Raw genomic sequence first — 20,135 nt, 5'->3', positions numbered from 1 at the left:
GAATTCAGTAATGCTAGTCTACCTCTAAGGAGGCCCATTCATTCAGTAGAATGATTCACATCTCTGCCAGCCCCAGCTCCAGGAACTTAACAAGTCCCAACCCCACAGTGGGCAGTGAAGAGGCCTGTCTGACCTTGAGGGAGAAAGTTGGGGTGGTAAGACAGCTCTTGCTCTTGCCTGAAGCTGATTTTCAAGATGGGGGGGTGGGTGTAACCACACTGGGGCTTTCCGCTCTCCCTCCCGCAGGCAAATGCTGAGGCTACTGCTGCTAGCCTCAGGCACAGCCCCAGGACAGCAGAGCTTGAATGCTGCTTCCTCCAGCAGGGAGCTGGGGGCTGGGGGCCTGCAGCTCCTGGGTTTTGACAGCTGCAAGCTTGGCCTGGGCCCACAAAGCAGGTAAAGTGCTCTGTGGGGATGGATGACTTCTCTCCAGGTAGTTGACCCTAGTTGTGGTGGATGAATCCCAAGAGCTGCTATTTGTCTATTCCCTTGGCAGAATCTAGGAAAGATTCTCCTTGCATTTCCATGAGATTCCAGGATTGAGCATGTCCGGTGCTGACCTCTGCACAGAAAATGCCCTTTGGGGACATGTGTTCCCTCACCCCCACTTGTCACTGGGCCTTCCCTGGGGAGTCTCATAGGATCTGAGAATCTGTTCCTAGGACAAGATCCCTGGGGTGCAGCTGGCATCTCCAGAGTGGAATTGAGACGGGCCTTCGGACCTGTCTCAGGAGGGATCACTCCACTTCACACACGTATACCCATACTGTTAACCAATGATGATGAGTAAAACAAAAACTTAAAAAATATGTTTTTATTGGAAAGTCAGATATATAGAGAGGAGGAGAGACAGAAAGATCTTCCATCCACTGATTCACTCCCCAAGTGGCTGCAACGGCCGGAGCTGAGCCAATCCGAAGCCAGGAGCCCGGAGCCCCTTCTGTCTCCCACGTGGGTGCAGTTTGGACCAACCTCGATTGCTTTCCCAGGCCACAGGCAGGGAGCTGGATGGGAAGCAGGACCACCAGGATTAGAACTGGTACCCATATGGGATCCTGGCATATGCAAGGTAAGGACTTTAGCCACTAGGCTACTACACCAAGCCCATAAAAAACGTTTAAAACAAGCAAGGGCAAGGACCAGCCAGTGTGCTTTTGAGAGGATGAATGAAGTGGAAGCAGCATCTAATTTCCGGGCCCTATGGGAAAGTCCAAGTAGTAGATGGGTGGTGGTAGCTGCTGGAAGAAGGCAAGGAGGGCTTGCCTGTGGCAGGAAGTCAGGAAGGGTATAGGTGTATGATTTCCCTACTGCCTGCAGTATGCGGGCCACGTGGAGGAAGCAGGATGATGCCAGGGGCTAAGCAAGGCACTTCTGGGTGAGTGCTGGGAAGGCTGCAGGGCCGGGAGCCATCAGGAGGCTCCTTGGGGTGGGAGGAGCCTGCCAGGTGTCCCTGGGGGACATAAGCAGAATGTAGCAGATGCACACTGAAGCAGTGGATCAGATGGATGGGCAGTCCCATGGACGCATGGATCCAAGCCTATGCCGGTGAGGGACAATGGAATACAGAACAATGCTTTGACAGTTCCAAATCTACTTCTGTGCACAGAGGTATATACTCAAAGATCCCCTGTGAAACACGCTAGAATGGCTGGTAGAGTAGGTGAGATGTGCAGAAATACCTACCAATGGGAAAGGCAGAGAATTGTATCTGCAGGGGGGGTTGGGTACCTGGTCCACAGGGGGGTGGGCGTGGTATGTGTGTTGAGATTGGTAAATATCTAATAGCTGCTTCTCCAAGGGTACGGAAGAAACCCTGCTTCGTGGAGTGTGCCAGGCTGGTGGGCACAGTCTTGTGGACTGGAGGAGTCTGCTCTTGTGTCCATCCTCCTCCATGCTCTGGAGGTCTCCAGGAGATGGTGGATCGGTAAGTTTCCAAAAGCAATCGTTTGAAACCAAAGTGTAAGGGAGAACTTTAGGGGAGTGTCATTTCATTTGCCTGACACTGTGCACCCTTTAAGTTGTTAGTTATTTGAAAGAGACAAACAGAAGACTCCTAACTGCTGGTCTGCTTCCCAGAAGCTGCCAGAGCTGGGTCCGGCCAAGCTGACGTCAGGTGCCTAAAGCCCCAGCCTGCTCTCCCATGTGGCACACCCTTTATGAAGGTTATGAAGCATTTCCCATGGTGCTAACTCAAATCTTTCTTCTACTTTCTTGAAAAGCAGCAATTATTCTCCTGACTCCCGATTTCTCCCCCTAATTTGTATTTATTTATTTTATTTGAGAGCATTTTCCATCTAGTGGTTCACTCTGCAATGTCCACAACAGCCAGAGCGGCTTCCGGCCAAAGCCAGGAGCCAAGAACTCGTTCCAGCGGCAGGGACCCAGTGGTTCCCTATTATCACTCAAATAAACCATGACTTGAGAAGAATCTCCCAAATGCTAAAAGGGTGGTCCAGCTATTGCCTACCCAGACTCGTAAATCTCCGGGAATGCAAGTTCTATTTGGCAAGAAAATGGGATTGATGGGATGTTTTTGTGGGGACATGCTTCTTTCAGACAGACTACCTGGACATTCCAGGACGTTCAGCATTAGGCCTGGTCTCTACCCACAGGATGCCCACTGTGTCCCCTCCATCATGCCCATCCAGAATGTTCAGTCATTCCCCAGGCGTCCCCAGGGATGCAGGCAGCCCCTCTCCCCAACTGGGAACCATGGCCACAGGGCATGTCCAGCAGTTTTCTTCAATCCTGTCAGATGTGAGAATGCCTTGGCAGGCACTGTCAGGGTCCCGTAATGCATGAGTTGCAAGAGCTCAATGCCCTTTATGGATTGCTTTATGTTTTTGCTTCTTACCCATGATCCACAGACCCTGCTCTGTACCCAACTGGGAGAGATTAGTATTCGCCCCCTACCATGACCAAACCCTCACTTTCTGTTGTCAAGTGTTTTTTTGCTTTTTAAAAACCTTGGGTTTGGAATGGGTCACACCCTGCTAGGCAGCTGAGTGCCAGTTACCAGGGGCAGACTGTATTCTAGGGCTGCTGTCCCTTCAGCTGGCCTCATACAACACGGCAGGGTTCTTTCTCCTCAGAGACCCCACTTGGATGATGTATCAACATCCTGATCCCCGTTCAGCCAGAGTGGAAACTGGGGTCCAGAGGAGTTCAGGAGGTTGCAGTCCCAGGAATTACTGGAGGATAAGCATGAGCCCAGTGATAGCCTGTCCCTTCAAGCCAAGCCCATCTCCCTGAGTAGCCCCTTGCCAGCCCTGGGAAATGACTCCTGGGATTGTACCTGCTCCCGCAGACGCCCCTTGCTGAGGCCTGTGTGCTCCACCGATAACTCCTCTATTCCTAGGGTAGTAGGTTTGGTCGGCTGGATTTTGTATTCTCATTGAGAAGATCTGTGTGATTCCTGCTTTCACCTGAAAACTAACCCTTCAACTATTACCTTGAACTACAGGTCATTAAATTTGGTCTGTAAAAACTCAGTACATATTTTAGGTCTCTGTCATATGGGTTTTGTTGTTGTTGTTTGCTTGTTTTAATGCTTTAAAAATGCAAGAATCACTCTTAGTTCAAAAATCACCCCAACACCAAGCCTCTGGCTGCCTAAGCTGAGTGGCCTGTGCTCCAAGCAGACAACTGCTAGTGGGTTCCACTTGCCCTTTGGGTCCAGCTGGAACCCATCTCACACACCCCAACTCGTGCTGACAGAGCAAAGGGACGAAGGCCGACATGCTGGCACTTCACAGGGAGGGTGGAGAAAGGGCTCCCCCAACGCATCTGGCCCAGTGGTCTGAGGGGTGACGCTGACTTTGGCTTTGCTCTACACAGCCTGAACCTGGAGGAAGTTGGCCCCTAGAGAAGGTCCAAACCCTAAGCCACCAGGAGGCTAGTTTTCTTTGTGGTGACTTGTAAGGTGGTTGATGTGTACCCAATCAGTGACCCTCCCTGGGATGCATTCATCTGGGACGTAGAGGGCATGTGCTGGTGAGGTGGGCAGGACCCCAGGAGGGAACAGTCTTCAGATCTGCACCTCACATTCCACCAGAGCCCCACGGCTCTCCACAAATGGGCAGGGAACTGGAACAAGATTGTGCTGGCCTAAGCTGGGTTCCAACCCTGCCACGAAAAAGCAGCTTCACCATGGAAAAAATCACCTGTTTATTTAGACCCAGTCTTCTTGGACAGCTGGAGTCTTTTCCACCTTCGCAACACCACTCTGTACTTCTCGCTCTCGGTCTTCTCCTCAAAGACTTTTTGCAGGACAATCCGCATCACTGTCTCGGTCTCTGCTTCTTTGTCTTCCCCGATGAGGAGATCCAGTGTGTCTCCCACTTTCACCTGCAGAGGTGAAGGACACGGAGCCTCTAGCACCTGCCAGAGAGCCCTGGCCGAGGCATGCACCCTGGTTGGAAGGCCAGCTTGGGAGCCCCACTGCCTGTGGGCCTGTCCCTTCTCTTGAGTGCCTTAGGCATGAAAGGGTCTCCCCCAGACACCAGGGGCTCAGCAGTAGCCTGGTGGCCTGTTGGACAGTCCCTGCGTGGGCAGCTCCACTCCTGCTGCTGGGTAACTGGAAGGAATATGGACATGGATGCATTTACATGGGTAACACTACCTCAAGACAATGTGGGGCATGATGGCAGAGAATGTGCGTACAGTGACTCTACAGACACAGGAAAGATTATTTCCAGCGTGATACTTCTCAAACTGCAGCCCGGAGGATCTACAGACACGGAGATGGGAGCCATGGGTTGGAAAGGAAACAGACTGCCCCAAGTGCCCGCATGATCAAGAAGAAAGACAAGCTTCAACTGGCAAAGGTAAAATACCCCAGGAAAGCAGGAAGAGCTGCAGAGGCACAGAGGTATCTGGCCTAACAGGTAGGATGCCCTTATCTCACCTCTGCTATGACTGCGGGTTCCAGGCTCTGGGGAGCAGCAGTGATGCCTCAATGAGCTGAGACCTGATGCCACATTGTGGCAGACCTGGCTTGGATTCCTGCCCCTTGGCTTAAGCCAGGCCATTGTGGGCATTTGGGAGTGATTAAAAAAAATTTTTTTTTAACTGGAAATGCAGATTTACAAACACAAGGAAAGAGAAAGATCTTCCAACCTCTGGTTCACTCTAAGCCAGAGTTGAGCCAATCCAAAGCCAAGAGCCAGGAGTTTCTTCCAAGTCACCCAGTAGGTACAGGGGCCCAAGGACTCAAGCCATCTTCCACTGCTATCCCAGGTTTTAAGCAGGCAGCTAGATCAAAAGTGGAGCAGCCAGGACACGACCTGACACCTATATGGAATAGCAGGGCTGCAGGCCAACCTTAGCCCACTGTGTGATGGTGCCGGCCCCAGGACGAGCGTATTTTTCAATGACTGTCCTCTGAGGCAGACACGACTTCAGATTGTCCAAACACAGCACCTTACCAAGGCGAGCCTTTATCTGCGCTCTGCCCCCCACACCCTGCCAACGCAGGACCTCTGTAAGCCTGGGGGCTAGTCTACAAGATGGGCACTAGTGCCTGGTGCTGCCACACCATACTGGTTAAACTGGGAAGCCCAGAGTAGCAGGTGGTGAAGCTCAGGCAGGGCAGGTTTTCAGCCAATCCCTCACTCCCCTCCAGGCTGAGGAACAGAAGGCTCACAGCTCCACCAGGCATCATGCCTGCCTCTCCCCTCGGGAGGGGACGTGTGTTTATGTGTGTGTGTGTCGGCAGAGGGTCAGCAGATCTGATGGCTCCAGTGACAACAATGACCACCTCTCACTGCCTCTATGTGCCAGCTCTGGGCACCCTTCTTTATCTCTCCTGCAGTTAACCTAACTTTGCTGAAATTCTTTGATGAATGGTATGTGCCTTTGACACAAGCTTGGGCTACAAAAGGACACAGCCAGAGAATGCAGCCCTTCTCAAGCGCTCTTGTCCTGTGGGTGTCCTGCTGCCTGTCCCTCACAGGCTGGACATGTTGTTGGAGAGCAAACCCCCCACTTCCCAGGCAGACAGGTGTGTGGGTGTGTGTGTGCATGCCTGCCTGCCTTCCAGAGCAGAGGACAGGGGAGGGGCGCTTTCTCACAGGAGTTCAGGGTGACTTCCATCTAGCCAGCCACCCAGCACCTGCTGCACCACAGAAGAGCTCAGCTCACCTGCAGGCAGTCACAGTTGGAGCATCCCAGCAGTGCTGTCCCTCCCAGGCCTGGGCTCTGAGAGCAGGCCAGGCAAGGCACCACATTTTTTATCCCTCTCCCATCCCAATCCCTCCCATGGCCTTCGGCAAACACAAAACCAAACTGGCCGGGATTAGGGGCTGTTCCAAATATCTACATTTCAAATCTGCCTTTAGCTGCAGTTTCCATGGTGACCAGGCCTCCTAGTAACAAGGCAGCTGCTAGGACCAAGTGCTAATGCTGGCCTCCTGCTTGGCTGACCCTCAGGAGACATCTGGGAGGCAGCCGAAGCTGCAGCGCTCCCAAGGCGGAATGAAGCAGCAGCAATTAGGTTGTGCTAATGATGAGATCTCTGGGCGCAGGCTGGTGGGGCTGGTAATGAAGGCTTGAACAGGCAGGCCCCTCAGGGACTCCAGGACAGGTCTGGGTCCTGCAATCCCAGGGCTGCGGGGGAGCAGGGTGGGGCAGTGGTCTGGAAGGAAGAACCAAGGGACAGCATGTGCCTGGAGCAGCCTGGACCGAAATGCAGTGGTGAAGCTGCAGCTCAGCTGCTGTTAGAGAGATGGATTGGGGTGCTGAGACTGGCTTGGGGGTAGGAGGGGGCTTTCCCTTCCTGCTGCTCAGCCAGGTTCTTTCATGATTTTGGAGAGCCCAGCCAGAAGGCAGCCCCAGTGCTCACCCAGACACATGGCTGAGGGCCTCACGGGCCACCCTGTGTCCCAGGGAAGCAGCCTACAGTTCAGGACTTTCAGAGGGTGATGAGACACGAAGCAGATGAAACAGAAGCTACTTCCCAGAGTGGCTCTGACTCCTTGGGAACATCTCTGCCAATGCTGAGGGCTGATATTTCCTGACACTCCTGACTCTCGTGTCTTCCAAAAGTTTTGTTTGTTTATTTCTTAAAGATTTTATTTATTTGAAAGGCAGATTTACAGGGAGAGAAGGGCAGATTTTTTCCATCTACTGGTTCAACCTCCAAATGGCCACAAGGGCCAAAGCTGGGACCATCTGAAGCCAGAGCCTGGAGCTTCTTCTGGGTCTCCCCAAGTGAGTGTAGAGGCCCAAGGATGTGAGCCATCCATCACTTCTTTCCTGGGCCCATTAGCAGGAGCTGGATTGGAAATGGAACAGCCGGGACCTGAATCAGAGCCCATACTGGATGCTGGCACCACAGGAGGAGACTTAACCCACATGCCCCTCTTCCAAGCATTTCATCTTAAAGCACATTAAAATTGTTTGTTTTGTTAACTCTTGGCATTGTTTCTTCCAATTATGGGCATGACCCATTGTCAGGGTAAAAGAAAAAATAAAAAGCATGAAGGAAATTCCTGTAACCCATAATGCCCCACTCAATGATAGCCCCTAGTAATGTTAGTAACATTTCAGTTTCAGGTAAATGCAAATGTTTCTGGAAGCTTTCTCAGAGTGCTTAAGACACTGATGCAAATGCCTGTGTGCCGCACTGGAGTACCTGAGTTCTGTTTATAGCTCCAGCTCCTACTTCCTGCCAGTGCAGATGCTGGGAGGCAGCAGGGATGGCTCAAGCCATTGCTGAGCACTCAGCCAGTGGGAGACTCAGACCAAGTTCCCGGTTCCTGGCATCAGCCTGACCTTCGCTGTTGGGGACATTTGGGAAGTAAACCAGCAGATGGAAGATCTTTGTCCCTTGGTTGTTCTGCTTTTCAAGTAGAGAACAAGCAAATATATAGAAATAACATTTTTCATAGACCTGTCAAAAATACAGACTGTCCTTTCTGACAGTTACAGGTAAGTGCTCTGTGGGTAGTACCAAGGTGAACAGAATGCACAGCTGCTAGCTGGCATGGGTCAAATGTTACTTTACGATCCCACAGCCGATTAACATTAGGAGCCTCGCAGTTTAATGAGTGGAGTTTTGCTGGTCCTGATAGTAGCTAACTATTTTAAAGAAAATGGGCAAACTTTGTCACCAGGTCCTTACGGCTGCATGACACAAAGTGGCCTGTGTGGGTGAGGCTGTCATGGACTCCAGGGGCAGGAATACCCCAAGAGAAGCTAAGGAACCTGAGGGGCAAACTTGGACAATGTTAACTGAGTGCTGGTACAGTGGCAAACAGAAACAGCTGCACGTCACTGCAGGTTTAAGATCTCACCGTTCTGCTTTTCTTCCATAATTTTTCCCCATTCAGTCTGAGTTCACCTTTGTAGAATGCATCTTCCACTTTGCTATTAAAAAAAAAAAACAACAACAAATTGTTTAAAAATACATAGTTACACAAATTTGCACACAACACCTGCCATGAATGTTTATTCTGATGGAGACTCCCAACAAAATCTCCACTTCAGGTGCTGGGAAAATGAAAGCTAACTGCTCCCAACAGGGAGGCCAGTGGGCCTTCCTGATAGCCACTGACCTGCTGTAAAGATGTGCTAGCATATTCATGCCCTTCACTTGATTTTTAAAGATTTATTAATTATTTGAAAGGCAGAGTTAGAGAGGGAAATCTTCCATCTACTGGTTCACTCCCCAAACAGCCTTGACTGGGGCTGGGCCAGGCCAAAGTCAGGAGCCTGGGCCTCCATCTGGGTCTCCCTTGAGGCTGGCAGGGGCTCAGGTACTTGGGCGAGCTTCTGCTGCTTCCCTAGGTGTATCAGCAGGGAGCTGGACTGGAAGATGGAGTAGCTAGCACTTGAACCGGTCCTCATACAGGATGCTGGCATTGCAGGTGGCAACTAACCCAATGTACTACAATGCTGGACTCTGGCTGAGCAGCCCTGGCTGGGGGCTTTCACATCCACATCTGTACAAAGCTCCATTCCACACTGGGGTCTGAGGCTTTCACCGGACCCCCAAGGCAGAACTTCACAGAGAGACTGTGGCTCTGGTGAGTGGCAATGCCCTGCATAAGCATCTCCTGCTCAGACACCTGCTCACCCCACATGCAGGGCGAGCCCATGAAGAGGCCCCCAGCCTGCCCACCCTGAAGCTAGAGTCCAGCTAGTGGAATCTGAATCACTAGGACAAGCAGGCCAGGTGAAGATGCAAATGAGTGATACCTAAGATGTGTACGGCAGCAGCTGCAGGAGTGTGTCCAACTTTCCAGAACATTCAGCAAATCCTGATTGGGATGCCACGAGGGAGCCTGAGGGCTTGGTCATCTTTAATGCGTCTTCTACACTTTATGGATTAAAAATTAAAACTATCCCATTAAATTAGGTCATACAGCTACAGACTACACAGGGAAATCTTTCTAAATGTATTCATACCATATTTCTTACACTATGCACTATGCATGATGTCATTATTCGAATATAATTATTCTAATAGAATGAGAATATTACAGAAACCTTAAAAGTCACATATATGCGAATACACACATTTTTTTTTTGTGATAATCAACATGCATTGCATATATACTGTGTTCCAGGCACAGCTGCTATAGATGGATATTCATTTAACTCTAGCGCTCACCGTTTAAGCTTCTCTCATTTTACATTTCACAGCATTTCAGGAACTTGCACAAGGTCACGGAGAGAAGCAGAATGGAGCCTCCAGTCAGTAGTCTGGCTCCAGAGCCGGCATTCGTAACCAACGTTTTCTATTCCACCAGTTGATTCTCAGCAACAGCTTCCCTCATTGTGGCATTTGTGAAATCCAGGTACGTTTTATGCTTGCTGCTGTTAAATCAATGGCTCATCTTACAGTCAGCTGAGCCTCTGAATCAGGGAAATATGGCATGTGACTTGTTTGGAAATCAGTTTGCTCTCCTATAAAGCTTTATGACTGAAATAATTACTGATAAGGCCCTTTCAGGGTTGGTGTTTGGTGCGGCAGCTGACCCCTGCACTCCCCACTGGAGGGCCTAGCTTCCAAACCCAGCTTCCTGCTAACATGCCCCCTGGGAAACAGCAGGTGACAGCCCAAGTGCCTGGGTCTCTGCCACTCACGTGGGAGACCCAGACTGAGTTCTGGCTTCCTGGCTTTGACCTGGCAATGCTCTGTCTGGTTGTGAACATTTTGGGGGAATGAGCCAGCAGATGGGCGATCTTTCCCTCATTCAAATATATACTAAATCAACTATATATGAAACTAACCAGGGGCTCAGCATGATAGCTTAGTAGCTAAATCCTTGTCTTGCATGCACTATGTTCCCATATGGCGTTGATTCATGTCCCAGCTGCTCCACTTCCCATCCAGCTCCCTGCTTGCAGCTTGGGAAAGCAGTTGAGGATGGCCCAACACCTTGGGACCCTGAACCCACATGGTAGACCCGGAGGAAACACCTGGCTCCTGGCTTTGGATTGGCTCAGCTCCAACCTTTCTCTCTGTCCCTCCTCTTCTCTGTAAATCTGCCTTTCCAATAAAAATAAATAAATCTTAAAATAACCAGATTTTCCCCAATAAAATGCATCTCATACTCACTTCCTGCCGATGTCCAGGCCCGTCTTCAGGATAACATCATAGCGGAAAGACTGCACAGCTTTCTCCAAGTCTTTATAGTCTCTCATCACACTGGGGTCGCCCTCAAGCTCCTCCTGCTGCTCTCTCGGCTCAGCATGGCTACTCTCTTCATCGGAGTCCTCCTCCTCTTCCACTTTCTGCATTACCTTTCTCGAGGATTTCTTCGAGCTTAGATTACTTTTGAGTCTTACAGAGAATGGAAAAATGCATTCTGGAGATAGTGAAAGTCTCGAGAGCCTCAGTGAGAAAATATGACGGAAGAGTGTTTTATAAGTTGACGCACTGAACCGGGTGCTCGAGAAATGCAAGTACTGGCTCCAGGGGGCACAGAGCTGGAGTGACGGAGTTCCTCGGAGCACACCCCAGAGTCCAACCCAGGCATCGGGCTTTCGTAAGACACCTGCCAGTAGCCTGATGCTGGTCATAGCCATGGACCTGGAAGACAGTAATTCAGCATTATGTCACCAAGGAACACACACATGAACATGTGATGTCTCGTACTGTACTGATGATGTCCTATGAAAGGCTCTCTTGGCCTGCACACTCCGAGGACCACGCGGCAGGCCACAGCCAGTCTTCTTCCAAGCTGTAACAATGGGCTGAACTTTGGAGCTTGTGATGATGGGGAGGACATGTAGGGTGGGGTAGTATCTGACGAGATGACAGAATGTATGGAAGCACCTTTCTACTTTTCCGACTGGCCCATGTCAGTTTTGGGTATTAGCTTGCTACTGAAAAACATTAGCAGTGGTTTTCAACGATTTGTTGAGTGAAGAAAATCCCAGGAGAGTGAATGTTTATTGACCTAAGTTACCCAGGTACAATATTGACTTTGCCAAGGAGGAACACCGATGACCACTTCATAAAACGCAGAGCCAACCTGTCAACTCTATTTCAACTTCCAGCCCCCAGCAAGTCAGCTGGGAATGAGCAAATCAAACAGATCTGCACTGTGCCTCCTTTTTCACCTCTGTCCCAAACAGAACAAACTGTCTTATTGTGACAGCGGCACTCCTCCACGAGTACACCCAGTTTTGGTGTGTAATACTGACACAGGTCAATATCCCTGTGCATTAGATTTGTAGGTGATTCTCTTGAGTTTCTTTTGTGCCAAGGTTACATTTCCTCTTTCCCTTTCCTTCCTTTCCCACTGTGCAGAGCTGCATCGTAGTGTACATTTTTTTTCCCCAAGAACTTTTTTGTTGATGCTTAAGTATATATTTATTAAAGAAAAGCTGTGCATACACAGTCATCCACTGATTCACGTAGTCAAAATGGCTGTAACAGCCAGCTCTGGGCCGGGCTGAACCAGAAGCCAGGCATTCCATCTGTCTCCCACATAGTGGCAGGGGCTCCAGCACCTGAGTCATCTTTTGCTGTTTTCCCAGGCCCATTATCAGGAAGCTGGATTAGAAACTTGAACTACAGCACTGTCTCGAGATGCTGGTTATCATAGGAGGTGGTTTAACCCATTGTACCACATCCCTGCCCTGGGACTGATTTCTCTGATACTAATTCTTGGGATTTTTTCCCCCTTCCTTCTTTCCATTAATCACAAAGGTAACAACAGCCATTACCCTATTATTTCACTTGTTCCTGGGATTCCATTCTTAAGTCTGAAATGCGAAATAAAGGAAGTATCATTGAAAAAAAAATTCTGAATCAGGGGCCCAGCGTGGTAGCTTAGTGGCTGGAGTCCTTGCCTCACATGCACCAGGCTCCCATATGGGCGACAGTTCTAATCCTGGCCACCCAGCTTCCCAACCATCTCCCTGCTTGTGGCCTGGGAAAGTAGCTGAGCACAGCCCAAAGCCTTGGGACCCTGCAATTGCATGGGAGACCTGGAAGAGGCTCCTGGCTCCTAGCTTTGGATCGGCTCAGCTCTAGTTGTTGCAGCTGCTTGGGGAGTAGATGGACGGAAGATCTTCCTGTCTCCTCCTCTCTGAATATCTGACTTTCCAATAGAAAATAAACCCTTAAAAAAATTTCTGAATCAGAGAAATGGAAATACAGACATTTCCATTTCCAAGTGAGGGAAATAAGGGGTGGAGAGAGCAGGCAATGTGTGCTCCTATTTGTTGGCTGACTTTCATGCCCACAATGGCATCTGAAAATGCTTCTGTCCTTTTTGGCATGGTCTTCCCTTTGTCCAGATTCCACAAGCCTTATCCTCCTTTTCCACCATCCCTTGCACTGCCCATCCCATCCCAGGTTCCTGTCACTCCAATACCATGTGTCTTTTGTCATTTTCAAATAAGTTCAGGTGGGCTCCCAGATGCTGAGGCAGGGCAGGGGTTGGGCCCAATCCTTCACTCTCAGCCCCTCTGCTCAGTGCATAGGGGTGTCTCTCTCAGTGGTCAGGCTGTTGCATGGGGTACTCACATCCCACATCCAGGGCACCCTGGATTAGGTCATCACTGTCCTCCATAGTTTCCTGTTGATGTGCCTCCTGGAAGGCAGTGAGCAATGGCTCATGTAGCTGGTCCTTCTACCTGCATGGAAGATCTGCTCGGAATCCCAAGCTTCTGGCTTCAGGCTGGCCTGGCTGGAGCTGTCTGGACATTTGGCCAGTGAACTAACAGATGGGAGATCTTGCTCTGACTCTCCATCTTTCAAATGAGAGAAATTAAAAAACATTTTTTAAAACAAACAAAAACAAAACAGGGCCTGGCACAGTAGCTTAGTGGCTAAAGTCCTTGCTTTGCATGTACCTGGATTCCATATGTGCGCTGGTTCTAATTCCAGTGGTCCCAGTTCCCATCCAGCTCCCTGTTTAAGGCCTAGAGAAGCAAAGCCTTGGGACCTTGCACCTGTGTGGGAGACCCGGAAGAGGCTCCAGACTCCTGGCTTCAGATCAGCTCAGCTCTGGCCATTGCGGCTGCTTGGGTAGTGAGTCACAGGATGAAAGATCTTCCTCTCTGTATAACTGACTTTCAAACAAAAATAATAAAATAAATCTTTTTAAAAAACAAAACAAAACCCCTACAACATGTCGATTCCCTATCTGGAAATGAAATGAGCATCCTGCTCACCTCCACATCAACCGCCACCCTCAGCTCTCCACTGATACTCACTCATAGGCCTGGGCAGAAAACAGCCAGTCCTAGCTGAATGCGGCTGGGCCAGTGTAACCCAACAAGTAAGCCAGTTCTCAGAGAAAGTACTTGAAAACAGGTCGAGAGGAGGCTGGATCCCGCCCCAGCTGCAGCAGGTATGCCCAGGCAGGGAGGTCTGATGGCAGAGGTCGTCTGAAGCCCAGCTGTGGGGAGCAGCATTGTTACATCAGCATGCTGTCAATCTGCTCACTCAAAAGCAAGCACCCAGATACAACTCCCAACCCCCTGCAGCCCCTCCAGTTACTTCCAGGCTTGGCTTCTCTTAAAACCCAACTGCTCCAAAATGTTGTTGCCACTCTCATTAATCCTATCATTTTTAAAGATTTATGTATTTTTATTGGTAAGTCAGATTTACATAGAGAAAGATTTTCTGTCTGCTAGTTCACTCCCAGAGCAGTTCCAAGAACCGGAGCCTCTTTGGGGTCTCCCATGCGGATGCAGGGTCCCAAAGCTTTGGGTCTTCCTCTACTGCTTTCCCAGGCCACAAGCAGGGAGCTGGAGGGGAAGTGGGGAAACTGGGACATGAATTGGTGCCCACATGGGATCCCTGGTATGTGCAAGGCAAGGATTTAGCCACCAAGCCATGGTGCTGTGCTTTCTACCATCTCTAGGTCCCTAGCTGGTTCTTTCTGATGTCCTAGCAGCATGGATCAAGAGGACCAAGCCCCTTCTTTGTCACTTGTCACCTGGCCCTTCTGACAACTATGCAGTGGACTTCAGGCTGATTTTCTGTTCTCTTTCTGAACTTCCTCTATTTCCGTGTTTGAGGCAGAGTGCCCACAGGATGAGCCTCCAGTAAAATTCCTAGGCAGTGACTCTAACAAGCTCCCCTGATGCATGGCACCACACACTTTGTTCCTGGATGATTGGATCATGTCCTTGGTGTCTCCAACCGGGGGATGACACTTTGACTGATGCCGGAAGTCCTCAGTCTTGTGCCTCTTTTTCCCTCAGCTGACATTGCTTCAGGTTCTTCTGTCCCAATAAGGCGCAACCACATGACTGGATGCTGAGTCCCATGAATCTGCTTATTGAATCAAATGCACAGACAACTGGTCTCCCACACCACGTGGTCTCCACGTGGTTGCTCCTCAGGCATACCAAATCTAATCCACTCACAGATAAACTCCTGGTGTGACCTCAGCTGCAAACGTGCTGCACTGAACCCACGGCCTCTCCATCATCCCAGCTGCTGGGAAGCCCAGCTGGCAGTCACGCTGGAGCCTTCTCGGGTCTCTGACACACACCATATCAGGAAGTCACACTGGCTGCTTCTGCAGCACAGGTGTGGCATGCCCCTGCTTCTCACCCCTCCCCTGCTGCCCTGTGCCCACTCCCACTGCCCATCGCCAGTAGGGCCAGAGGCTCGCTAGAAGGTTCTCCACTGAGCAAGAATACATTTCTCCTTTTTTTGAGGCATCTTCCATCTATTCCTTCACTTCTCAAATGCCCACAACAGCTAGGGTTGTCAGGTCCGAGCTAGTAGCTAGGGAATTCATGTAGGTCTCCCCTATGGGAGTAACCCAACGACTTGGGCCTTTTTTTTTGCTGCCTTTCAGGATCTGCATTAGCAGGGTGCTGGGACTGGAGCCCAGGGACTTGGATCAAGTACACAGGCATACCAAGTAGCATTAAGCACTGTGCCAAATGCCCACCCAGGAGTGATGCTTTTGTTGTTGTTAAGTATTTATTTTTTTGTTGGGAAGTTAGATATACAGAGAAGAGAAAGAAGAAGATCTTACATCTGATGATTCACTCCCCAAGTGGCCGCAACAGCCGGAGCTGCAATGATCCAAAGGCAGGAGGCTGGAGTTTCTTTCCGGGTCTCCTGCAGGTGCAGGGTCCCAAGGCTTTGGGCCGTCCTTGACTGCTTTCCCAGGTCACAAGCAGGGAGCTGGATGGGAAGCAGGGCTGCCGGGATTAGAACTGATGTCCATATGGGATCCTGGTGTGTGTAAGGTGAGGACTTATGCTGCTATGCTACCGCACAGAGCCCAGGAGTGATACTTTTAAAGATTCGTTTTATTTGACCTGGTGTGAAGCCTAGTGCTAAATCCTCACCTTGGACACACTGGGATCTCATATGGGTGCTGGTTTGTATCCCAGCTGCTCCACTTCCCATCCAGTTCCCTGCTTGTGGCCTGGGAAAGCAGCCGAGGACGGCCCAAAGCCTTGGGACCCTGCAACCATGTGAGAGACCCAGAAGGGCTCCTGGCTCTTGATCTGTTCAGTGGTGGCCACTGCGGCCACTTGGCAGGGGAGTGCAGAGGAGTGCTGGGGAAGGGGAGAGCCAGCAAATGTAAAATCTTTCTTCCTGCATCTCCTTCTGTATGTATGTCTTTCCAACTAAAACAATTAAATACATCTTTAATGGTTTTTTTTTTTTTTCATTTTATTTATCGCAAAGAGTGACCAAGAGAGAGAGAGCTCTTTAGTAGCCATGGCTAAGCCAGGCTGAAGCCAGGCATTTGGGACTCTGCCCAGGTCTCTCTGTGGGTGGTAGGAACCCAAGCACCCAGGCCATCTTCCTCTGGTTTCCTAGGCACGTGAGTAGGGAACCATATCAGAAATGGAGCAGCCAGGACTTGAAGCTCAAGCCCTGTAATGGGATGCCAGCTTAGCAAAGTAGCATCTGAACTCAATGCAGGCCCCTCCGTGAGATCCTTTTCAAAACGTCACACCAAGTCCCTGTGTCCCTAGGGCCCCTTCCAGTCCACGGGCTCTGGGTGATCCGACTCAGCACCTGGCAAGCTGGCATTCCTCAGACCTGTGGCACACGCTAGACTCATAGCTTGCTTAGTCCGTTTTCCATTGCTGGGATGGAATATACCACAGGTGGGATAATTTACAAATAACACAGGTTTATTCAGCTCATGGTCCTGGAGCTGGAGAAGCTGGAGAGAAGGCAGTGGCATGAGGCGAGGGCTTTTTTGCTCTACCTTAATACACAGTACCATAGCAAGGCAGGGCAAGTATAATTAGCCCACTGCCTTGCTAACCCAGTGACCTGTGGATGCAGGCGTCCACCTGTGAGTAGAGCCTTCCCGACCCAGTCGCCTTTCAAGGAGTGCTCCTTTCCACAGGGCACGTGGGGGACACCTGTACAGTCTTGCAGAAACCTTTGTTCAGCTGTGTCTGGAACTCAGTGACACTGATCCAGCTCAATTCCATCTTCTCCTCCCAACCCCCTCACCCTAAGTGTCCCAACATTCACCCCCTGGGGTCATATTATTATTGAGTTTTGTTTGTCCAACTCCTCATCTACTCTATCAACTCCACAAGAGTCGGAATCTTCACCTCATGGTTTTTCTCGAGTAGTGCCTGGTATATGGTTAAGTGCTTGAACACATGTGCAATGAAAGGTAGACCAGAAGGCCTGGTGCAACAGAAACAAATGGGCAAAGACCACGCAGCGATGGGGCTGGACTAATATGGGCAAGGAGCTGGCCCTCCAAGGGTCTTTGGCATGTGGAAGTTTGCACCTGACCCAGACACGTGGGAACCAAAGGGAGATCGCCAGTGAGGGCCGGGGTCGAGCAGGGGGAAGGCCGAGATGCAGCAGGCCTCTCAGTGTAAAACCTGTGACCTATCCTGTAGACGGAGAGAGGGCCCTCACCAGGAGATCCAGGGGTGACCCCGTCCTGCAGCCACGAGGAGCTCGCAATGGCTGCGTCCGGGAAGCCTCGTGTCCACGCCGGCTGGCGGCACTTGCTGCCAAGCTGCCCCCTTCCTCTTCCTGCACACCCAGCACACTGACAGCTCGCACGGGCTCGGGGTGCCCCGCGCTCCTCTCCCGGGCCTTCCGGCCGCGCACCCTGCAAAGCACCCCCGCCTCAAGGTCACAGGGAAATCCGACACCTGCTCCGTCCCCGGGGCTCCCGGCCTGGACCGGGGGAGCAGCCAGGCCGGGGGGACGGACAGCAGCCTGGGCCGGCTCCATGCCCCCTCACCGCGGGCCCCGGTGCGCCCTTGGGGTGCCCGGAGGCTGGCGGGGCGCGGCAGCTCCCGCGAGGGGCACCCCGGCAGGAGCGGAGGCGAGGCGCTCGGGGGCGGCGGGGCCACCCGGGGCCCCCTCGGGCCGGGGCGGCAGGGGCGCACTTACCTGCACGTCAGGGCCGCTAGTCCCTCCCCGCGGCCGCGCCGGCTCGGGCACCCCGACCGCCCCCGCCCAGGCCCTGCCCCTTCCGCCCGAGCAGGTGGGCGGCGCGCGGCGGCGTCACAGCGCCCCCTGCTGGAGGCCGCGCCTCGGAGGACTGCGCGGGCCTGCGGAGACCAGCAGGCGTGTGGCGTGGTTCCACGTGGTTCCACGTGGTCCCACCGGAGGGCCGGACACTTCCAGGCAGTGACCCTTTCTCCAGAATCACCAGCCTCCCGGGCCATCTTTGAGAACTCTTGTCGTTGTCTCCACAGAAATATTCGTACAAGCCAGAACTTCGGAACATCTTTTCCAGAATGTAAAGGATGGAATAGATGACACCTGCTTGGCCCAGGGATCTGTCGTGCAAATGGTGATTTGTTAGGTAGGGGAAAATACCAGTCTTGACAATACTACTTTAAGCAGTGGACCTGTGGAAGCAGCCCTTTTCAGACTTAGCAAGATGAGCCAGAGCATGAAGAATTTAGAGTGGTGTTTCTGAAACTTTTACATGTGTTCACATTAATGCTGATGGGGAAACCTGCTCTGTGAAATTAGAAATAGGCAGCTGACGGTTGGCCTAGCAATTAAGGAGCTGTTTGCAATGCTGTTAGCCCGGCTGGGTGGAATATAGCAGTTCTTGCCTTCCCGCAACGAAGGGTTTGGATGGAGACAAAAGGCGAGTGGCAAGCGGCGAGGTAGCAAGGTGTGGTAGTGTCAGATATCTGAATAGTTGGGCACCTCTCATGGCAGAATCTGAGGGAGTGCCCAGCCATTCAGACTGGGGGGAAAACAACCAAACAGGTTACCTACTCTGATGGAGAATGCACGTGACAATGCAGGCGGGCCACGGGGGGTGGGGAGGGGATAAAGATAGTGGAACTGAGAGAATTACATCTGCTAGGCCAGGCGGCGTCTCGGGAGAGAGGCTGGGCAGGCAGCTTGTGGCTTCCAAGGGAATGTGGTTCCGTTCTTTCATTTCCCCTACTTCCATCACTCTTCTCCTGGACCAAGTGTTTGCTGGGTAGAAGATAGGGAAAATTCCTCCCAAGGCTTTGTTACTCATCGAATCAAGCAGAGGAGATCCCTGGCACCAGGCTTCCGTTGTGCCGGCCTTGGAAGGGGAGGCAGCATCCACCTATAGAGTTATCAGGCTCCTGACTTTTTATTGGCAAATCTTGCGCTGCTGCCAGGAAGGCGTGTCGTCTTCCACAGGTGTTTTGTCTTTCTTAGGCCCTTCTCACATAAGCTAATTTTCGACAGCTGACCTAATAAGGCCGTCTTCTCTGGCAGGAAGCCTAGGCCTGAGTTCAGCTCAGCTCTCCATTCCAGCTTCCTGCGGATGTGCGAGCGTTCCAGGAGGCAGCAAGGGACGCCTCAAGGACTTGGTCCCTGCCAACCCATGTGGGAGACCCAGATGGAGCTTTGAGAGTGAGTAAGTGAGTGAAAGATTTCTTCCAAATAAAAGCAAATAAGAAATGCTTTTTCTTGTTTTCAGAATGTTTTACCTTAGCTGCTCTATAACCTGGTCTGTTTGTGACTGATTTCAGGTGGGTTTGCTCAGTGGCTACTTGGCTGGGTTTGTGCTGGTAAAACTTAGAGAAAAAAAACCCAGCAGTTTCAAATAGTTTCAAGTGTTGAAATGACACTTCGGACAGGTTAATTGAGCTGAACTGAATGGTTAAGTGAGCAATACAAAGTAGCATTTACTGCTTTTAGTCACTTGCAAAAGATTTATACATTGTTAGCAAACCTGCTAGTGACAGAGCTAATTAGCATAAGCTGACAAATTGGTGTCTAACTATCCTTATAACTAAGCATAAAATATAGTTCTTATAGAAGGAGTTAAAATAACGAGGTGAAAGTGGATTACAGCTAACTTTGTTGTTGTCGTTCATGTGTTTGTTTGAAAGGCAGGGTGACATAATAAACAGGAAGAGAGAAAGAGCTTCCTTCCTGTGCTTTGCTCCACAGGTGGCCCCCCCACAGCCAGATCTGAGCCAGGGAGAAAGTAGGAGCCCTGTACTCCATCCCGGTCTCCTTGAGAGTGGCTGGGGTGCAGGCACTTGAGCCGTGGCCTGACCACTAGCCCCATGCACCTGCCCAGGAAACTGGATCCGAAGCAGAGGAAGGAGGCCACGCCAGGCACTCTGATACAGGATGTGGGGGGCTAAGAGGCTGCTTAACGTTCTCAGCCACACTGCCTGCCCGAGGTTGTTGACTTTTAAAAAGGAAGCACTTCATTGGATGAATCAAGTTAGTTTTTAAAACTTAAAGGTGC

General features: G+C 51.1%; 1 protein-coding gene across 2 annotated transcripts; it reads right to left on the bottom strand.

The window, feature by feature from the left end:
- Positions 1-4,148: 4,148 nt before the first annotated feature.
- Positions 4,149-17,881, bottom strand: MTRES1 (mitochondrial transcription rescue factor 1). 2 transcript variants are annotated; one of them, XM_040983844.1, is made up of 4 exons: positions 17,822-17,881; positions 10,565-11,038; positions 8,295-8,367; positions 4,149-4,347 (listed from the first exon to the last, which is right to left on the bottom strand). In XM_040983844.1, exons 2-4 carry the CDS (start codon positions 11,032-11,034, stop codon positions 4,168-4,170), a joined length of 723 nt encoding a protein of 240 aa, XP_040839778.1. In that variant the 5' UTR covers positions 11,035-11,038; positions 17,822-17,881; the 3' UTR covers positions 4,149-4,167. The 2 variants fall into 2 exon arrangements, with proteins under 2 accessions (XP_040839778.1, XP_040839779.1); XM_040983845.1 differs by lacking the exon at positions 17,822-17,881 and adding an exon at positions 11,105-11,790.
- Positions 17,882-20,135: the final 2,254 nt, after the last annotated feature.

The sequence above is a fragment of the Ochotona curzoniae genome, unplaced genomic scaffold (genome assembly GCF_017591425.1).
Source record: "Ochotona curzoniae isolate NIBS_2020 unplaced genomic scaffold, NIBS_Ocur_1.0 contig_3819, whole genome shotgun sequence".
Lineage (NCBI taxonomy): Eukaryota > Metazoa > Chordata > Mammalia > Lagomorpha > Ochotonidae > Ochotona > Ochotona curzoniae.
This window is presented reverse-complemented; position numbering and strand designations above follow the sequence as displayed.